The sequence below is a fragment of the Schistocerca piceifrons genome, chromosome 3 (genome assembly GCF_021461385.2).
Source record: "Schistocerca piceifrons isolate TAMUIC-IGC-003096 chromosome 3, iqSchPice1.1, whole genome shotgun sequence".
In the NCBI taxonomy this organism is placed as follows: domain Eukaryota; kingdom Metazoa; phylum Arthropoda; class Insecta; order Orthoptera; family Acrididae; genus Schistocerca; species Schistocerca piceifrons.
In genome coordinates, this window is record NC_060140.1 from 348,372,192 (window position 1) to 348,394,908 (window position 22,717).

General features: G+C 40.9%; 1 protein-coding gene across 1 annotated transcript in view; it reads left to right on the top strand.

Annotated features, from left to right (window-relative positions):
- Nucleotides 1-832: 832 nt before the first annotated feature.
- The window catches only part of LOC124788650 (monocarboxylate transporter 14-like), a 66,600-nt gene continuing 44,715 nt past the window's right edge, over nt 833-22,717 (top strand). The window contains exons 1-3 of the mRNA XM_047255926.1: nt 833-856; nt 5,341-5,467; nt 21,514-21,654. Of these exons, the coding sequence (XP_047111882.1) occupies nt 5,347-5,467; nt 21,514-21,654 (262 nt within the window). The 5' untranslated portion in view covers nt 833-856; nt 5,341-5,346. The remainder of the gene's footprint in view (nt 857-5,340; nt 5,468-21,513; nt 21,655-22,717) is intronic.

Genomic DNA, 22,717 nt, shown 5'->3' on the forward strand with positions numbered 1-22,717 from the left:
GTCAGCACTACCAATAGAGACATACAGCTGAGCAGCAAGGTGTTTGTGATCGTTCGATCACTCGAATGAGAGTGTCCGCACGTTTCAACATTGCAGGAGTCACAGCTGTGTGCGGCTGGCCAGCACTCGGGAGTTCAAATAGACTTTGTAGCGATGATAACAGATGATAACGAATTACCATGCTTTTGTTCACTGAGAGATCTCCGTTGACATCCTGCAAGCGCCTACGAATATCTACAATGCTCTAGTTTTCCGCCCAAAGAAAGTCAATGACAAACGCACCTTCGTTACAGACGTCATTTTGAAGGCTATGTATAGCGCCACTGCCTATCGGAACTTCAAGAATCTGAAGGGGCTGCTACGGGAATATTGCACGATGTCCCACAACAAATTCCGCATTTTGTTCAGCTGAAACTGGTAGAGAGAAAAAAATTGTTTCATTACTTATTGAGCCTCCCTCGTGTCATGTAAGATCATTTGCATATCAAAACCCACATTGCACTAGCATAAAAAAGGAGAAAATATCTCTATCTCTCGACTAAGTAACTAATACTCTGACGTTCTTTACCTTAATACATTTTTTCTATTATTTTTTTCAGAGAGTACGACAAGTGCCTACGGAATGGCACTGGTAGCTGATGACGAACAGCAGCAGCGTGAGAATCGCGAGGATCGTCTGACGGAGGCAGAGAAGCTGGAACGACCCGACGGGGAGCCGCAGAGGAATCAGTTGCGTAATGAGGGAGGGAAGGAGGCCCACCATGAGGATGGCAGGGCGCCGGCACGGCAGCCGCAGGGGGCGGCGCCGGACGGGGGCTGGGGGTGGGTCGTCGCCGCCTCCGTCGCCTTCAACAGCGTGAGTATCCACACCTCCAAGTTACCTCAAAAGGCATTACTAACAATAAAGCAGATATCAACCCTAAGACCGGCTGCAACGCGATAGCATTTTATTATGCATGAATCTCCCTCAAATGTTATGAAAGCATTTGTACTTTTACATACGAAGCATGGCTATAAAGCAAGGGGGCTGATGCTGTCACAGAGTAAGTACGCATGCGCCAAAGATGAACAACGAATAGCTGTACCGCGTGATACCTTCTCGGTCGAATGCAGCTTCTCTGGTGTCGGTAGACAAATCAATGTGACCACGGCCTTGGTTTGTGTAAGGGCTGTTATTTTGTTTTGCCAGAAAAATGATAAATGTAATAATAGAGCAACAAACTGAGATGAAGTTTCGCATGAAACTTAGAAAACTGCTACTGAAACATATCTTTTAACAAAAGGAGTGTACGACGAAAGCTTTTTATCAAGTACGGGAACTTTTAAGTGGTTCAGTCGTTTCAAAGATGGAAAGGTGACTCACGCTCGGGCCTCCCTTCGAGCCCCAAAACATCTGAAAAGTCACTTGAGTATTCGATCGATTGCTGAAATTGTGAGAATTAACAAAGAATCCGTCAGACAAATTTTACATAACCAATTTAACATGAGAAAAGTGTGTACGAAACTAAGGCCAAAATTTATCACGATCGAACAAAAAGAAGCTCGCGAAAATATTTGTAGTGACTCTTTGAATACCATTGAAAAGTATCCTAATTCCTTTGAAAGATTTATAATATCTCAAGAATCTTTGCTTTTCACTTATGATACGGAAACTAAACACCAGTCCATGGACTATAAGGGCTCACCTTCCCCGAGAGAGAAAAAAGCTCGAATGAGGAAACCCAAATTAACAGCGAGGGTGATTTTTTTTTCAATGTTCATGGAATTGTAAATCTTCACTGGAATCCTGAAGGTCAAACTATTAATTAACATTTCATTGAGGTTCATGCTCAACACTGTGATCAAATAAGAAAAAAGAAAAACCCAAATTGTGGAAGAACGAGACATGGATTCTGCATCAAGACAACGCACCGAATCGTACCGCATTGTGTGTTAAGAAGTTTCTAGCGATATATAGCGTCCCAGTGTTGCACCATCCACTTTATTCGCCTGACTTTTATCTACACTCCTAAGTCATGTCTGTGTTAAAAGAGAAAAGATTCAGTCCGTTGAAGCAACAAAAGAAAAAGCGTCACGTGTCATCAAGGAGCTCACAGGCAAGACTTCCAGCACTGTTTCCAGCAATTAAAAATCCTAATGCAGCGCTATAGGAATAGAGCAGGGGAGAGCGTAGTGACGGCGACGATAATTTAATATGTATGTTTGTGAAATAAAATGTTTCACAGCAATATTTTATAACCACACCTCTTATATAGACGCCAATATTTTTCGCATACGTCTCGGAGAATTAATTAGCATTCAGGATCTCGAAAGCCGTGAGAAATTAGAAGTTATGTTTGACATAGAATTCTAACCCACATGGATACGTTTTCTGGCTACGGAAAATTTTCCAGCCACAGTTTGACAGTAACTTACCATATGTTAACAACAAATAGATAATTTAAAAAATATGGCAAACCAAACGAATGAGAGTTAGTCAAGACAGAAAGGGTAAGTTCTTCCATGAAAAAGAAAATAAAAGGGCCGTTGATTTTCGAATGTAGGCGGAAACGATCGAATGAAACAACTTCCTCCCCTTTTAAACGTTAGCATAGCCAAGGTATGAAGACCATTGTTTACGATAGTACTGTTTCGGTTTAAATAATAGTAATCAGCATTGTCGGCCTAAGGAATGCTATATAAGAAATCACCCTAATTCCAACAACGCCTTTTTCAAAGAGGACAGAAGGGCAGATGGACATTCAGAGCCCCCTCTTGCCCTTGATGGTGGGCAACTGCACCTAAAAGCGGAAGAATCAGCAATGATTTACGGCATGAAGATACAAAAGACACCGTACTGAAGACCATAGAAAATGTTGCATGTATTAGGAAAAAATTCTGGATTATTCCCCCTGCCTCCCCTCCCCCTCCCCAGCCCCTTCGGATCTTCATAACTGGACTGGCAATGAGGTGGTGACGATGAGAAAGAGACTGAAAAAGAAGCGAAAGAGTAACATATCATGAGAATGTCAGAAATCTGAACGTGGTGACGAAGCTACAAAATCTGAGAAGGGAAGTGAAAACACTGGATCTAATTGTAGTATCAGTCAGTAAGGTGAAACAGGAAGAAGATAGGGATTTCTCGGTTGATAAATACCGGGTAATATCAGCTGCAACAGAAAATAGGGGTACGTGTGCATGATTCGTAATGAATAGCATGTTGGGGCAAAAAGTAAGTTAATCTTAAAAGTTCATAGATGTGTCATTCTTGTCGGAGTCTCTCTGGGGCTGTAGATACTGCTATAATGAATACGAAAATAGACCGTTCCGTTCAAGAAGAATAGACGATACTGTAGAAGGCAGTCATAAACTTTGGACAGAAAAATTTATGTACAAAGAAGATAACTGCGAAGAAACCTTGAATAATAAAAGAAATACCACATTTTACCTATGAAAGGCTAAAACTCTCCAGAACGGAAGTGCTACAGCAATATTGTTCACTTAGGATTGCACTTAGGATTGAAGGCAATAGAAAGAACAGGGAAGTAAAGCGAAAAGGTAGAAAGAAAGTAGAAAAAATAAAATGGCCATTGGAATGACTGATTTAGCATATTGAAAAATCAATAATCAGTTATATGCAGTAAGGGTAACAGTTTCAAAGGCGAAAGGGCGAAAGGAATTCCACGCTTAAAGGTAGAGGAGAGGGCGACTATGTGGAAAGAGTACACCAAGGGATTCTATAATGGAATGCAACTGTCTGTTATTATGAAAGAAGAAGAAATGGACGTTGGTTTGAAAAATATAGTAGACAGAGTATTAGAATCAGAGGCTGAAAGACCTTTAGAATACTTGCTATCAAATAAGGCTGAAGGGGTAGTAACGCTGCTATTGAATTTCTGAAATCAAAATATCAGACAGTTTTTTGTTCTTATAGTTCTCAGATCAAGTGCATGACACATACTCATATCAAATTTTCCAACTGGTGCTTTTCAAATGATTCATTTCTTTAAACGGTAATTTCTTGGAAATTATGCTACGGCGCTGTATTAAGCACTGAGGTAAACGAATTATTACTGGTGCATTACAACTTTTTATATATTTTATTGCCATTACTATTAAATCAGAGGCATCTGTGGCACGTTAAATCAAGGCTTGTTAGCAATTTATATATGTGGCTGGAGAGAGCGAGGGAGAGGGGTGTAGAGAGAGAGACATTAACGGAGCATGGAGAGCGTATAATGTAAGTAGCATACGTAGTAATGTAAGTAGCATACGTAGTAACCAACAACAAAATTGGTGGGATTAGAGAGGATGCAGGCGTCCTCCTACTCTACTGTTCAGTACCGTCTTTGCTCTGTTTATCCTTAAGCATATTCAGTTTTAAGTATGTTTTCCAGGCCTTTCGATAGGTCTTATTTTCCGCATGTTCTCTGTCATTTGCGGTCCGTAGCATTAATATCTGTTTCCCGTGAACTTCCAAACCTCTTTCGAATTTTTTTCACTTCCTGTAATGATTCTCCGACATACATTTTGAACAGCAGTGGTGGGAGTTGAAGTCCTGTCATACAGTATTATTTATATGAATCTGTTTTACCTTACCACCTACTTTTATTATCCTGCTGTTAGAGGACCTTATTCCAAATACAACAAATGAAAGTGATTGTTTATGAGAATAGTGTTTGTAAAATGATAGGAACACTCTTTTGCGAGATTAGTTGTGAAAATTCAATTATACTGGGTATTTTATTAGTAATTGATAAAAAAGTGTCTTGTCACCAACAGCACAAAAGTGGAATACACAAGAAGGTACTGAGTGAAAATGTACAACGTGCTAGCTGAAGACAACGTGAATACGATGGCAACTATTTAATTATCTTTAGTGTCTAAAACGGCCACGACACTAATATTTGAAAAAACATAACATGGACACGAAACAGTAAAAGCCAGAAAGTAAACTTCATGTAAAGTTACTGAATATTTTGCCGTCTGACGACGAGAATTAGTGCTCCAAGTAAAGGAAACAAAACAGTGACAGCATGGTACCTATTCATCACTGACAACACATAGCTATGGAAGCAAAACTACCTACGTATCTTACCTCTCTCAGTGCGGGAGAACTCCGTAACCCATGTAGGGAATGACAGGTCGGCGTCATATAAACAGCAAGTATTTCATGATCAGGTTGATTTGTCGGCGTATCCGTGGAGCACTGACAATACAGAGCGCATTTGTTGTAAGATGTAGGCTGTACTCATGACCGTGCATAAACTGCACAACGATGTGCAGGCCTTAGCAACAGCTGGCAGCGACCTGTTCGTGCGGAGGCCAGGTCAACATGTGATACCAATTATCTTCTTGCAGGTGGTGATGCTGTCGTCAGCGATTTCGTACCCATTCGTCTTCGCAGACTACTTGGCGGAGCTAGGACACGGCACTGAGGCCATGACCACCATCGTCAGTGTCTGCATGTGCATATCCTCATTCTCCGGTAAGCTGCGAACATTTCAAGCCTTCCTGTTGACTCGATAGCAATCCAAGACCAAATATTATTTGAGTTGATCACAAATTACAAGTCGAATTATCGATTTCAATTACTAACCACCCTTCTTCAGATGATAAAAATCTGGGTTACAACAGCGTCATATCAGAAAATACTAAAACGCTAAAATAATAAACTACTGAACTTTTTGGCGTTGTTGCAGCGGCCTTCCTCAGGCCGTGGACTAATTTAGTTCGTTAGCGGCAGCATCAGTAGATTAGGTCAAATTCGAACACTGAGGAAACAGAAAGGTCTGTTAGCACCTGCTTAGCAGAGCATGAGGGTCATGTCTGATTTTGGCAGCACAGCAAATCGGCACTTGTGGAGCGCTATACGGATTGTGGGTAATCTATAACGATCTTTATTATTATTATTATTATTATTATTGGCTTTCGGAACGTGGCTACACAGGCATCTCAACACTGGAGTTTGTTTTTGACAAGTAAAGAGTATATATTAGTTTAATTTGTACTCTGGTACGAACTTACATAGACTTAACAAATGACAGATGCCGACATAAGACGAATTTTCAACAACATAGTGTACTGAAGCGAGAAATCACGCCGAAAATTTTACACTGGATATACAGAAGTAATATGAATTGATAAATCGCGGTTGGGACACACTTGGGATATTTTCAATTCAATACATATTATTTTCCATACTATTTCAGAGTATGCAGATGCAAGAACTCAATTTTTAGTAATTATATACAGCCGCTCGCTCACATAAAGTTCCGCACCTAAAGACTGGAAAGTTGCTCAAGTCACACCAATACCCAAAAAAGGAAATAGGAGTAATCCGCTGAATTACAGGCACATATCACTAACGACGATTTGCAGTAGGGTTTTGGAACATATACTGTATTCGAACATTATGAAGTACCTCGAAGAAAACGATTTACTGACACTAGTCAGCATGTCCTTAGGTTAGTTAGGTTTAACTAGTTCTAAGTTCTAGGGGACTAATGACCTCAGCAGTTGAGTCCCATAGTGCTCAGAGCCATTTGAACTAGTCAGCATGGATTCAGAAAATATCGTTCTTGCGGAACACAACTAGCTCTTTAGCTCATAAAGTAACGAGTGCTATCGACAGGAGACGTCAAACTGACTCCATATTTTTAGATTTTTTAGATTTTCGGAAGGCTTTCGACATCGTTTCTCACAAGCATCTTCCAACCAAACAGTGTGCCTATGGAATATCGCCTCAGTTGTGCGACTGGATCCGTGATTTCCTGTCAGAAAGGTCACAGTTCGTAATAATAGAAGGAAAGTCATCGAGTAAAACAGAAGTAATGTCCGGCGTTCCCCAAGGAAGTGATATAGGCCCTCTATTATTCCTGATCTATATTAATGACATAGGAGACAATCTGAATAGCCCTCTTAGATTATTTGTAGATGATGCTGTCATTTACCGTCTTTTAAAGTCATCAGATGACCAAAACGAACTGAAAATTGATTTAGATAAGATATCTGTGTGGTGCGAAAAGTGGCAATTGACCCTGAATAAAGAAAAGTGGAAAGTTATTCACGTGAGTACTAAAAGAAATCCGCTAAATTTCTATTACGCAGTAACTCACATAAATCTGAAGGCTGTAAATTCAACTAAATACTTACGGATTACAAATCAAATAACCTAAATTCGAACGATCACATAGATAATGTTGTGGGTTGGAGCGAACTAAAGACTGCGATTCATTGGCAGAACACACAGAGGGTGCAACAGATCTACTAAAGAGACTGCTTACACTGTACTGGTCCGCCCGATTCTGAAGTACTGCTATGCGTTGTGGGATCCGTATCAGGTGGGGCTGACGGATGATATTGAAAAAGTTCAAAGAAGGGCGGCTCGTTTTGTATTATCGCGAAATAGGGGAGATAGCACCACAGGTATGATACGTGAATTGGAGTGGCAATCAATAAAACGAAGGCGTTTTTCGTTGCGACGGAATCTTCTCAACAAATTTCGATCACCAGTTTTCTCCTCCGATTGCGAAACCATTCTGTTGGCACCCACCTACATATGGAAAAATGATCATCACGATAAAATAAAAGAAATCAGGGCTCGCATAGAAAAATTTAAATGCTCGTTTTTCCCACAAGCCTTTCGAGAGTGGAACGGTAGAGCGACAGCTTGAAATTGGTTCATTGAACCCTTTGCCAGGCACTTAATTGTGAATAGCAGAGTAATCACGTAGATGTAGATGAATGACTATGTACTATAGTAACAGTAAAATGTTCTTTTGGGTGTCCTGTAAGAACTGTTTCAAAAGCCGCGGATAAAGAACTGAATATCTGTGCAGGTCTAGAAGTAGCATCTAGAGAGAATATGAGAAAATTATACAAGAACCAGATTTGGGTATAACACCCATACGTATAGGTACACTGGAATTCAGACAAATGCATATAGGGGGGAACACAGCGACATACGTTTATAGGTTGAACGTTCCATATCCCATTGAGTAGCACGTGAGAAGGTAGTTAAATTGTGTTTTGGCCTTTCCCTGGCATTCTAATTGCAAAGAGCTTTAGATTAGCAGCCCATGTAGCTACAACTGAATGTTGGCACTGTTGGCAAACTCTTACAGTATTTTGCACGATACTGTATCGCTAGATGCGTACAAGGTTTGGAAGATGCTTGGTAAATGATGACTATTATCACCAAGATTGTTTTCAAGGACGTTTATGTAATTCTTGCTGCAAAGACATTGTAGGAATATATGGCCTCTATCTTCTCCCTTTCACATAGATGTTGAGATTGAGCCGATAGAGGTGTTTGTTGAATTTCAAATGATGAAATTTCAGTCGCGCTATAGCTGTCGTGAAGCTCCGAGGTGTTTTTGTCTTATTATATCATGATACTCTTGGAGTCGTGGGATGAATTAATGCTTAGTGAGTGCCACTGATCTAAAAATCAATGTCCTATGAGAGGGAGGTTATATTTAATATCTGCATATAGAGATGCTCGGTTTGCTACGAGAGTTTATTTCCAGGTGTCTCAAAGTGGCCTTTCATCCATTCCATCACGATGTTGCGATAGATCGTATCCAACCGAAACACATCGTCGAAAACTGGGGCAGCTATTAGGTTGTTACAATTACTATGACGGTTTCTAATCAGTTGCTGGATTGGCATATTATCAGATATTATCTATTACGTCTGCTATGGAGCCATCTGTATACACCACGCATGCATCGTGATAGTGAGAAGGGAATTGCGTTACTAGGATCCTGATTTTGAAACGTTAAATAGGTCCTGACATCAGTTTGCAGAGTCGATGTCTCGTACCGTCTGTTGTAGTGCGGTATGAGAGAACTACCCCACACCTAGTGCCTTAATGCCTATATCTTCATACATTCAGCCGCTACAGGTGGGAATTGTTTAGTTATCTAGTAACTCCCGCGCCCAAAGCAAGACGTTAATTGCCAGTTTTTTTCGTCGAGGGACCCGTTTTGGTCGAAATAGAGCCGAATATTCTTCGCAGTTTTAACGCTGATTAATTCTCTTTTACCAGCAATGCATTGGTTGGGCTTGGCATAAAAGCCCCAGTAACTATACGCAAGTAACTGACGCTGAGCTATACATTCTTATTATGGGCTGGTAAAAAGTCATCGCTATCCGCTTATCAGAGCCTCGCCATACTCCAGTCGTAGCTCTTACGAGAATGCCTGCTTTTTCACGTGTGTTCATTGTGTGTTGGATATTATGAGCCCATCTTATTTTATCACCTATAATCATCCCAGAAAATAGTGTCATTTTCGCAACTGGAAAATTATGTTGTCCGAGTGGCACTGTTTGGGCTACTGGATTCCGGTTTCAAGTAAACATCATTGGAGCAGATTTTCTGTCAGATATTTCGAAGCCACTTTCTACAAGCCACTCAAGCAGACGTATGAGACCGGTGTCCATTTTCAGATGACAAGACTGAAGACCAATGTATACGGCATACATCCGTATGTCATCGGCGTACTGTCACACTAGTACGTCAATGGGAAAAAGATCTTGAATGTCTGCAAAACGGAGATTGAACAACAGGGGAGACAAGGCGGGCCCCTTAGCCGGCCGCTGTGTCCGAGCGGTTCAAGGCGCTTCACTCCGGAACCGCGCTGCTGCTGCGGTCGCAGGTTCGAATTCTGCCTCGGGCATGGATGTGTGTGATGTCCTTAGGTTAGTTAGGCTTAAGTAGTTCTAAGTCTAGGGGACTGATGACTCAGATGTTAAGTCTCATAGTGCTTAGAGCCACCTGTACCATTTGAACGGACCCCTTCAGGAGGCCTCTGGTAGTTGCTTCGATCCCAAAGTAGCTCCGTGTTGCAAAATCATTGTATTCCTGTTGTTCAGGAAGCTTACAAAATTACGAGCTATTGGTTTTGGAATATAAGGTTTCTCCACTTTCCCCAAAAATTGACACTACGACGTTGTCCACGCTTTAAGGAAGTCTATGAACGCAACTGCCATGCAATTATTCAGAGAGAAATTTCGCTGTATGGCAGTAATGGACTGTAAAAGGATTCCAGTGGCCCCTTTTACTTTACGGTGCCCAATTTGTTCCTCCACTAACATTTCATTGTTTACACACCACTTTTCTAAGCATCGCTTAGTAATTTTTCCATTGACTTCACCGAACACGATAGTAAGATGACATGCCGATACATCTCCAGTTTATCACATATTTTTCAAAAATTGTTGATGGGGACGGGACGACACCTTTTCAGGGAGTCGATTTTGATCTTTTGTGTCCATACGCTACTGTAAATTTTGAGCAACAGAAGTTTCCTTTTGTGTGGAATGTGTCGTAGCATTGGGTAGTCAGTATAATCCTGATCAGGTGCAGTACCCTTCGCTTGGAAGAGCGCAGTCTACAGTTCAGGGAAAAGCATTAGTAACATTGTTGTCCTCTTCATATTCCGTCACACAAATCTGAAGGCTGTAAATTCAACTAAATACTTAGGGATTACAATTACAAATAATCTAAATTGGAACGATCACATAGATAATGTTGTGAATAGAGCAAACCAAAGACTGCGATTCATTGGCAGAACACGTAGAAGGTGCAACAGATCTACTAAAGAGACTGCCTACACTGCACTGGTCCGCCCTATTCTGAAGTATTGCTGTGCGGTATGGGATCCGTATCAGGTGGGGCTGACGGATGATATTGAAAAAGTTCAAAGAAGGGCGGCTCGTTTTGTATTATCGCGAAATAGGGGAGATAGCACCACAGATATGATACGTGAATTGGAGTGGCAATCATTAAAACGAAGGCGTTTTTCGTTGCGACGGGATCTTCTCAAGAAATTTCGATCACCAGTTTTCTCCTCCGATTGCGAAACCATTCTGTTGGCATCCACCTACATAGAGATAAATGATCATCACGATAAAATAAGAGAAATCAGGGCTCACACAGAAAAATTTAAGTGCTCGTTTTTCCCGCGTGCCGTTCGAGAGTGGAACGGTAGAGAAACCGCTTGAAGGTGGTTCATTAAACCCTCTGCCAGGCACTTTATTGTAAACTGAAGAGTAATCACACAGATGTAGATACAGGTTAATTGTGTTTCTTTGCAACTCACTCGGATGTAGAATGCTTTTAATTCTCATGTGTATCACTTTTAGATGTGTACTCAAGTTGTCCCTGATGCTATACCACTGAGCACATCACCACTCTTAAACTTTACACTTTACAGCAAACCTGCTACTAACCATAGAGTGTCCCAATAGTAAACAAGTTCACACCCCAGTACAATGTAATATCCCTTATGTGTTTACATTCCTAACTGTAACTCAACTGTAACAATGTAATATTTGGTTAACATCGCTGTTGTACAACCAACTATTAGTGTCCAGTGCAATTGTTCACAACCAATACCAAATAATTGTAATTTTGTAATAATGTGTATTCTAAATAATTCTAATTGTTCTCATACATGACAAACCATAAAATGTGATTTATTATATTAAAGAACAGTTTTACAGAACAAAAAGTCAAAAGTCCCGTTTAAAAATTCCAAAGACAATACCACAACTTAATATCGTATGTAACTGCGTTGAATCTTAGTCCAGAATGTTTGGTTTGTAATAACACAACCTCCTTGTAAACAATAGCCAGTAGTTATCTGATGATGGCCTAATAAGCCGCAAACTAGTTCATACAAATAAAAATCAGTGGAACAAAAAACCGCCTAAGTGTTATTCAACCCTCAACATGAATCGAATCTGTTTGTTGATCTGGAGTGCGTCCATTAGTCATCGCAGCCATAATTATATTTAAAATGTTGTTAACCAAGTATTTCCCAACATCACTCGGTTGGCTGAGCCTGTAATGTGGTGGCTAGAGTTTGGGACCCAACGGAGCAAGGGGAAGGCAAAGTTCTGATTTATACAGTTGTTCTCTGGCGACTCTGCTTTGGTGGAATCTCTGTGTTCTATAGAATTTATGCGTTGCTTTTGGTAGAGTTGGACATGCTGTACTAGAGGAGGGGACGGTAGTATCGGCGGTGAAACCAGTGGAGCCTCCGTTCCTGACATCTGTGACACTGTCGTCATGGCTTGGTTTGGTTGTTACGTATCTGGGTGGCGGTGTTGATAGTTGCCTTGAGTTGTCACTTCATGCTCCCATCAGTGAAGTGATTAGCGAAGGAATCATCGGGTCTCACAACGCCGACGCATCTCATCATGTTCTATTCGTCGATCCAAGTGCAGCAAAAGACTTGCAGCCCTCGGAGAAACGACAAAGAGACCTCACGAAAGAAGGACACGACGACCAACGAGGTAAAATGGAGAATGTGTTGCGTGTCGACGCCACGCAGAGAGCAACCATCACCCATCATGGTTGAGTTGGGAGGGGGAAGAATTCCGTACCCAGTCTCGTAATGTTTGGAGAAGAGGTAGCTGTAGTGGCACAAGGCCTGTTTTCGAACACATTTGCTGATTTTCGGAAGGTAGTATTGACAGATATAATTTTGTTAATTTCTTTGTATTAAAGATATTTGGGCAATTTATAGGTAGGGCATTATGATCTCCGGCACAATTGAATACCGATTCGCTGATTGGCCCTCCAATATGCTTCACTTCTGTATGGGTCTGTGCAGTACGCACATCTGGCGCTTCTTCTGGTGTGTTCGCTAACACAAATCTCAGACAATTATAGCATTGTAAGACAGATGGTGCATACACCTCCGCTGCGAAGAAAATCCCAGGAATATAAACAATCTGTTGAAGCCGCTTTGATCTAAATGTCACTCCACAAACTGATGACGGCTTTGTTGCCTTTTCCCGATTCAAGTTTACAGTTTTACTAAGTCACCTAATGGTAGTAGCTAAGCAGCGAAACGTCAGTTCCGTTAGCATTTCGTCCTGTAAGTGAGGTTTCAACACTATTGATGGTGCCTTATCTAGTAGTAAAGAAGTTTGGAGTATCGGTCTCCAAATTTGAATTTCCTAAGAAAAAGTGGTGAACCAAGGCATCTACAGTTAATCCTGATACTGTCTCGATTTTCAGACGGTTTATCCCTGACGCCGTAATATTGATTGTGTTCTTGAATAACGACTCATAGTTCCGTCTAATAAGTCTGCCTAGCGCCATAGGTTGGAGCCTGCCTACGTTTCTACTTTCAACAAATAAGATGAAAGGCTTTTACCAGTAGTTTCGTTTAATTCAGCAGTGCAAGTACGTACAGTTTGCTGGGGATGGTTGCTTTCTGCTGGGCGTCGACACGTAACACGTTCTCTATTTTATCTCGTTGGTCGTCGTGTCCATCCTTCGTGAGGTCTCGTCGTTTCTCCAAGGGCTGCAAGTCTCTTGCTGCACTTGCATCGACGAATAGAACATGATGAGATGTGTCTGCGTTGTGAGACCCGATGATTCCTTCGCTAATCACTTCACTGATGGGCGCATGAAAAGTGTCAGTATTCATTCCGAGCAGTGGGGCATCAACCACCACCGTTCATGGTTTTGATCGCAGAGTAGCAAGAGTTTGAACGATTTGGCAGAGCCTATGCAAATATGACAGGTGCCAACATCAAATTGCCACTGTTTCCACTTCGCGATCAGTGGTCGAGAAGAAAGTGTTTACACCATCTGAGCGCCTTGAAGTTGCCCTTCAGAGTCTTGGAGCAAACTGAATATACCAGTGGTTAAACCAGAGACCGAGCCAGTAAGGTTTCAGGAAACCCGAGTACTTGCGAGACGGCTGTGGATGGGCGTACGCGAACTGACTGCCGGCAATCCCAGTACGATGGGCAGAGTGTGATCGCAGGACGTCTTCCTCACCGGACACAGCCGCGACCTGCTAAACACACAGCGTACACACAACTGGGCAGCTGACAGCAGGCCAGCGTAATCCTGTGCTCATGTCACCGATTCACAATGGCTTATCGGACACCAGAATGCCGACTAATCCATGAATAGCCAGCAATACACCCCATCCCTTTTTTCTTAACCCCAACCAGTGGTATTTATAGCCAATAAAATGCAAGAAGTTGCACACAGGCGTTCTTATGACACTGTTATAAACCCGATCTATTGAAGCACCTATTCCTCATCTAAACTAGTCTCCACTATGAGGAAACACAGACGAAACGTCAAATATTTTATTATTTTAGCATTTTAAGTATGTTATGGGATGAGGTGGCAGTACGCCCAGAAGGAAATTTATGTATTTTAAGTGAGTTACAACATGCTACATGTTTCATGCTGTGTATGCATGGTATGACTACCACAGTGATGAATATGACACTTGACCAGGATCTGTTCCTGCGCACTGAAATTCACAGCTAAGTGCCTGGCAAAGTCTTCATCGAGCCACCTTCAAGAGATGTAGGTGGGTGACAACAAAATATTTCCCCGTGCGGAGGAGAAAGTTTGTGATCAAAATTTGCTGGAAAGATCTCGAAGCAATAAAAAGGGCTTTGTTTTAATGACTGGCATCCCAACTCGCATATCGTATCCGTGACACTCTGTCCCCCGTTTCGCAATGACACAAAACGAGCTCCCATTCTTTAAAATTTTTCGATGTCCTTAGTCAGTGCTTTCCCATGCCACCGTAAGAGAATGGACAAGCCTATTGTAGAAAATAGCTTTAGCAGACTGTTGCATATTCTAAGTGTTCTGCCAATAAAACGCAGTCTTTTGTTCGCTTCCCCCACAACATTATCTAAGTGACCGTCCCATTTTAAGTAGTTCATAACTGTAATTGCGACGTCGGACACACGCTAAAGGATACTTCAACTCAATAAAGACAATGCAATAATTACCAGTCAAACAAATTCTGGCTTCTAATTTCCAACAGATTTAACAGTTGCATGACAACAGCAAATTGCTATTACCCCAGAATAATATACATAATTGCCCTAGGATTTGAAACATTACTAAACAAACAAAATGCCTACGGGCGTCAAAGCCCACGCCCAACAATAATTTTAAAACCCTCTTTACATAAATCTTAAGAACCATACTAACAATAAATGGTTTACTGACAAAAATTTCCACAGAAGCAGAATACCTTTTATGATCTAACATCACAAAAAACTCACAGTTTCTCTTTCTGAATAAGATATTAAAAAACCTCAGTATAATGAAAGGCATCTTTCAGGTATTACAAAATTTCTGTGACAAGTAGTGGCACATCAGAGGTGCGCGGAAACTACACCTCAGATCGAGCCTGAATGAAAGCTGAAAGGAACGGCAAAGGAGATATGGATGGCTCGGCGTCACCAGGAACAAATAATAAAATACTCAAAATCTCCGGAGAACTGGAGTCTAATGATTAAACACAGCGACAGAATTTCAAACTGGCCGCCACCAATGCGTCGTCCCCAAGTTAAACGACCAGCTATTTTGCGACGACGGGCACCGCTGATTGTACCACTGAAACAACAACATAAAACCACACAGCAACTGGGCAATATCCAGAGTAACACAATCCTTAAGACATTAGAAAAATTTCCAAACAGAAATACGGCCACAAGGGACCCACAAGCCATTTAAATATGCACTACTTTGTCATTAATAATACGCGTATGTGCGGACAGGCTTATTACTGCCAAAGCATGAAGTGATAATATACTCAAATATATAAGAATTTGTTCATAGTGCTAAATCACGTAGTCATAACTTAACTAAAAAAAACAGAGCCGATTAACTGTATTATATATATTCTATAAACATACATTCAATAATTACAGTATTACAGGACTCTAGCATACAATAAATTTTTCATCGTTAAGCCCCCTGCTTGTTTACCTCTGAAAACATTACCTAAATACCGGCAGACAGCCATAAAATTGAACCTGTGGTTATTTCGGAGTGCAAAGACATACACTTAGATATACACTCCTTGCCCGTATCTCAAGTGCGTTCAAAACAGACAAACCTCATTCACACAGGTAACCATTGTTCAATAAGTTGTGCACCAGTGATCAATACGAAACAGATAACATGGGCATCCAAACATTCAAAGAGCCGTTAACTGCAAACAGCACGAAATTCAATATACATATATACAGCAGTACTTAAAAAACCTGAATAATTCCCACCGTCTGATTCTGCAGTGTATCCAGTCGCAGGCTGATACATTCCAAAGCCGCACCGTATGCAGCCCCACTGCCCACGTGACAGAAAGAAGCAGAGCATGCGCAAAGAGCGACCGCCGGCAACCAGACTGCGCACCGGAGCGGCAACCAACCGACCAAAAGTCAGCCTCTCCCCACAGCCTCGTTGGCGGAAGTAGCCGAAAAGCGACCAAAGAGGAACACCGCGGCCACGCGATACAGAGTCGATCGCAGAGATCTTAAATGAATACAGAGAAACGACTGGCGCCAACTGCGTCATGTGTCAGTAATCCCTAGGTACTTCATTGAATTGAAAGCCTTTACATTTGTGTGTACCCGAAATTTAGCGGATTTCTTTGGCACTCATATGGATAGCCACAGTTTTCATTACTTAAAAATCTTGCGCGTGCCGTTCTCCTGACAGTGGGAAGCACGACTGACATATATTATCTGATCAAAAGTATAGGGCCACCTATTAGTAGATACTAGTAGAGGATGTGTCCACCCATCGCCTTTGTAGCCGTTTTAACCCTGCTAGGAACAATTTCAGTGAGGTATCTGAATGTCTGTGGAAGAATGGCGGTCCATTTTTCCTCCAGAGCTGAAAGCAGGGAGGGTAGTGATGTTTGAAACTGAGGGCTGAGGCAAAGTGGACGTTCTGACTCATCCGAAAAGTGTTCCGTTGGCTTCAACTCGGGACCCTGTGCAGGCCAGTCCATTTCAGGAATATTGTTGTCCATAAACCATTGCCTCAAATATTCTGCCTTATGACAGCGTGCATTGTCATGCTGACTGAAGCAGTCGTCGTTTCCGAACTGTTCGTCTACTGTATGCAGTAAAGAATGTTGTAAAATGCGTTCGTATCGTTCCGCATTTAGTGTTTTCTGAAGCGCAAAAAGAGGACCAAACCCGAAAATTTTCAAATGTGTGTGAATTCGTAATGGGCCAAACTGCTGAGGTCATCGGTCCCTAGGCTTACACATAACTTACGCTAAGGACAACACATACACCCATGCCCAGGGAGGTCTCGAATCTCCGACGGGAAGGCCGCGCAGTTCCTAACATTGCGCCTCTAACCTCGCGGCCAATCCGCGCGGCGGAGTTTTTCACGCGATAGCAGGAAATTTTCTTAATGTATTCCTCAATCCCAGATCCTTCCATCGGACTGCCAGGATGCACTGTGATTCATTGCTGCAGATAACACGTTTCCAGTCATCCACTGTCCACTGGCTCACTGTTAACGCCATCTCAAGTGTCGATGAATATTGGCTACGAAATTTGAGGCTTATGATGGGCTGTTCGACCATTGTACCCCATTGTCTTTAACTCATTAGGCCCAGTCCTGATTCTAGTTGCACTGGCGGTACCACTCTGGACCCATAGACTGATTCTTTCCCTTGATTTCATGCAAATTTTTTAAAATCACCCTACACAACGTTCGATGGTCCCTGTCCGTCAGCAAGAAAGTCTGAATCGACTTGGTTTAGCTGCGGTTGTTCATTTGCATTTCCATTTAATATTTACATTTTCACGATGAGATGACTAGCAGTCGTTTTGGGCAGCTTTAGCATGAAATGCCCTGAAGGATTTGTTACTGAGGTGTTACCTAACGACTAATCACTGAGTTCGCCTGAGTGATCCATCTTGTTGTTACTGCTTTCCTACTAACAACACAATATTCCCTGCTTCCATTCATCCTTGCGAGTCCGCCTCTCGCGACTTCTAGTGGTCAATTGTGCAGTAAAATAGGGGTGTCCAGATACTTTTGGTCAGACGGTGTACAAGCCGTAACCCGCTGTGTCTATGTAGTTGTTGCGGCAGGAGTGTTGTAAGGAATTAACAAAATATAAATAAAAGTCACGAACGGCCGTTAAAAGGAAAGTACTTCTTATTAAACAGACTATATTAGTAAAATAAGTGAAGAATCTTCCTATCTCAGGAATAAAAGTATACGAAATGATCAATACAAGGAAGACATCAATAGTACTTGTAAGGTGTCAGGCAAATCCAACACCTTCCATGAAAACCCTGACATGATAAGCAAATCCAGTAGTATGTCACATAGCTCCGAATAAATCGTGACATTAAATTAACCAAAGTAATACGAGTGACGAGTGAGCAAATGGAATACCACTGATTAACACAAGAATGCCTAAATGCATGTCATACCTTCCCACCGTGAGGCAGACGCAGTTCCGAGAGGAGAAACGAGAACAGAAGCCGAGAGGAGAACCGTGTTAAGCTGGAAGGCCCTACGATAAGGGACAGACACCCACGTCGCCAGCTAACCGCTAGGACCACACACCACCCGCAAGTTTTAGTGTGAGACTTTTTCGCGTCTCTGTTACATCAGGACCACCCCCAGCCCATGTTAAAAGATAGAGCCCTCCGGAAGAACAGTATAGATCTTACGATAACACTAAAAGGACCACACCAGCTGCAAGTTTTAGCGTGAGACTTTTTCGCGTCTCTGTTACGTTGCAAACTTTAAAAACATTGCCCCACCACGAAAAGTATAACGTTTCTCATTGGATAGACAGAATTTTTGTAGGCGGAGCTTAACGTTAACATTGAGACCCTGATTGGTCGGATGAAAACACAGCCAGATAGTTTTTTTAAACCAACTTCGGTAAATTGTAGTAAGGAGAAGTTAGGACAGGAGTTGCTTCCGAGACGACGAGGTGAGCGGAGCTGTGCTGCCCGCCGCCCCCTGACAAACACCGACAAGGTAATGAACGCACGCGATGCCGCATAACAGCGCATAAAGCTTCACTCAGAACTGCAGAAGTCCCATCGGTTACACCCCCTTTTTGTGTAATACTAGTGTCGCTCGTCGATTAAAGCTCATGGTGTTCACATTTGCCACTTGAAGTAAAAATCTGAAACGTGATGATTTTTCTGTTATATAGTTATTGAGAAGCCACATCAGCCACTGTAATTTACGACAAGTTAGATAAGTATTTAAAGATAATTGAGGGTCACTGTAGACCATTTTGATAGCTTTCTCTTTTGTGAAACTTAATTTAAACCTAGATTATAGATGTGATATGGCATAGGTCATCCTTCGATCCATTGTAGAACTTGGAAACCCATTCAGGGAATATTCGTTCACATTTTTGTTGAACGCAGTTGGTTTTTACCATCCTGTATTAAAACATTTCCTTTTATCAATAGCGCAATTTATAAACGATGTTTTGTGAGTAGAATAAAATTTCCAATGGTAAACTTAACTGCTTTTCGACGTAATTTTACCACCTAACTAAAAATAGGAAAGCCGTGAACCCCTTCCACTAAATTTAGTTAGTATTAAGATTCTCTTACAGGAAGTGCAGTGGAGCTGACCCTGAAATCATTAAGTATTTGGTTATATCATCGCTAGTCTCACTGAACTCTTCTGAATTCTACATGTCATGTGTGGTCTGGTGTCTCCTTACCAGCAACAGGTCCCAGGTTCAAACTAGTTAATTCCCTAAAAAACACGCTCAGAGCGTCGTTGCGCGAAAGTGGTAGGGAGACACGATACATAACAAACAGACACCACACAGAATGTTAAAAAAAATCCTGGCAGGGTCGCCATACTTCTTCTAAAATGAAAATTTCGCCATTTGACTCTACAGATCGTTTATTCTACTGTACTATCATGATTTCGGCCTTTGGCAATTTTCAAGTACCACAATTTTGGGTGTAACCAGAGTGATATAAAGGAAGTAATAGTCGGAATTTATGATTTCGAGGATCACTTCGTTTTTACAAATCTGATCAGACCAACACTGTTGTTCTTGAAAATGGCCAAAGGCCGAAATCATAATAGTACAGTAGAATAAACGATCCATGCAGTCAAATATTGGAACTTCCATCTGAAAAGTACTACATTAGTATGGTCCCAAACCATGGTAAAATTAACATCAATAGCAGATTGGCGCTCGAGAGTGAAACTGTTTTCAGTAGACAAACTCTACTGGAATTACGTGTTGAATCGCAGTTTTTCAGCTCTAGAGCAAATAAGTTTGTAGGCGTGAAACGTGGACCATCGAAAAGCGGAAGAATAAGGTAACAGTAACGGATAAAATAATGACAGAAGGGAAATTTGTTAAAATTTAAGTGGGCGTAAAACGTATGTAAATGGAAAGATATTATAACGAAAATATGAGGGAAGAAGAGTAAGGAAAACCGGCAACGGAAGAAGAGAAGGGTTAGTCAGCACCTGGGATTAGTTAATTAAGCACTCGATTGTGCAGTATAAGGAAACACTTTTAGAAAGTAGACAAGATTAAATTATTCTTAAAATATACTTTAAAATACATCCCAGGCAGTGGAATATGCAGCTATTGCATCATGCATTTTATTAATATACAAATATAGTAACCGAAAATATTATCTCGAATAAAGGAAAAGATGCCTCAAGTATGCTTAGGGAGCTCTGTCATGGCATATTGGTCCTTGAAAGTAAAATATAGTCAAGGAGAGGAAGTAAAGGTAATGATGCCTGCTAGAGAACTCTTGTCATCATTTCTGCTTGCTCCACGCAGCTACGGGAAACCATCAGGCAGATTACTGGTAATTGCAGTAGGCTACCTAGAGCAGCTCTGCTCGGGCGGTGTAACGTCCAAATAATAACAGCAGATGTAATTCTTCAGGCTTTCCTCAAGAAGACTGCGAGTCACGTAGTTGAAATACCGTTCAAGAAAGACGGGAATAACCGGCAGAAACCCTATTTTTCAACATGACAGTAATAGGAGCCATAAATCTCTGTTAGTGGGACATCTACAGCTGTTATGTAAACTGTCCGTAAGTGAAACCTCCGCTACAGTTGTACAAAATTTTTTATTATTGAAGTTTTACACAAACGTGTTTTGGGGTCTCGCCCCATCTTCAGGTGCAGCTAAAATCAACACAGAGTGGTCATGCTCAAGTTAAATTAAAAGGCAGAACATCTGCCGTGCATGGCTCATCAGAGGAAGTATGGAAAAATGACCACGCTTAAATCCCCTTTCAGATGTGCCTGACGTAAGTGTAACACATGGACGGCTGATTTTATGTTGCTGACAATTACTCATTAATGGAATTTATGGTGAATCTATCAAATTGTACTTTTCTGCACAAATGAAGGTGTTGATGTGTTATTGGTACCTTTCACGCTTTAGGCTATCTGAGTAGAACTAAAAAATCTTATGTAAATAGAAAATAAAACGTTTCATAAAAAGTTCAAAATCTTATTACTATGTAGCTGAGTAAAATAGCAATTGTTATGAAATCCCACGGTAATTCAGTTACATTTAAGGGAGGAAATTGTAGTGCTTACATTTAAGGGAGGAAATGGTAGTGCCACTCAGTCATGTAGATTAAGGTTATGTATTTAATACAGACATAGATGTAAATATACAAATGTCTATTTCTGGTACATCTAAATAAACTCGAATTTCGTATCTCTGTTACTGCCTGTTGCAGGTCTGCTGTGCAATCAGCTATTTCGGCGATTCTCCTACAGACAGATCGCGTTGGCGGGAGCTGTGTTTTTCGTTTTAGGACAAGGACCAGTGGCGTTGGCGACATCGTTTACACACTTTATACTCTCAGCTCTATGTCTCGGTGAGGAAAATAAAGTAATAATTAGCCACTAAAAACAGACGTAAGTGGTTTCAGTTACTAAGTACTAAGTATGTCCAATATATTTAGCAAGCTGTGGGATTGACTGATCGTTATACTGCTTTAAGGGCGTAACACATCTGCTTTCGTCATCAACATGTTATAAATTACGTTAGTTCAATTTTTAGAACATGTTTTACATGTTAGATATTTAAATTGTTTAAAATTAAGTGTATATTACGATGTTTCCATAACAGCAATAAACAGAAACATTTTATGCAAGTTAGTCCATAGCTTTATTCGTAAATATTTCATTGTATTATATCAATAGTCTATATATGGTGATAGAATATGAAACTGAGAGGTATTAAAAATAGTAAAGGTGGTTACGCATCACATTTCGCAGTAAACAAGCGTGGGAGTGCTTTTCATTATATTACTTGAATTTTTCACAAATTATTTTACAGTTACATCTGCGTAGAAGGTACAAAGAATTGCTGTCTGTTGTAGGATAATTATTTGTGTTTTCACTGTAGATATGCCACTATTGTGAAAGAAACACACATCATCACATTTGTAGATTTATAATGAATTTCTTTTCCTGTAAAGTATAAATATATTTATAATGGTTTATCTTATGGTAGACAACAAAATTACTCTACTAATGCAAAGTACAGGAGTAAGTCTAAGTGATAATATCAGGTCTCTTTAAATAAAAATATGATCTATCTCAGGAGATAAAGTCAACACAGTACATAAAGAAAGAATAATTCTTTGCATAACCAAAGGCTGGATCAATGTGATTATGAATAAAAGTAAACAATTACAACAATAGTGAATGGAAGATTATAACAATAACATCGTCCACCAAAGCATATGAAATATTAAGTAAGTGGAAAAAGTATAAAAAGAAAAGGTCAATAGTAAATAATAGTATGGAATAGTGAGTTCGGAAAAGGTATAGCAGATAAGAAGAAACCTTACGTGAAAGATTTAAATAACAACAACAACACTGGAAATGGAATGGAGAACAGAAGGGGATGTGCGATAGTACAAAGATAAACAA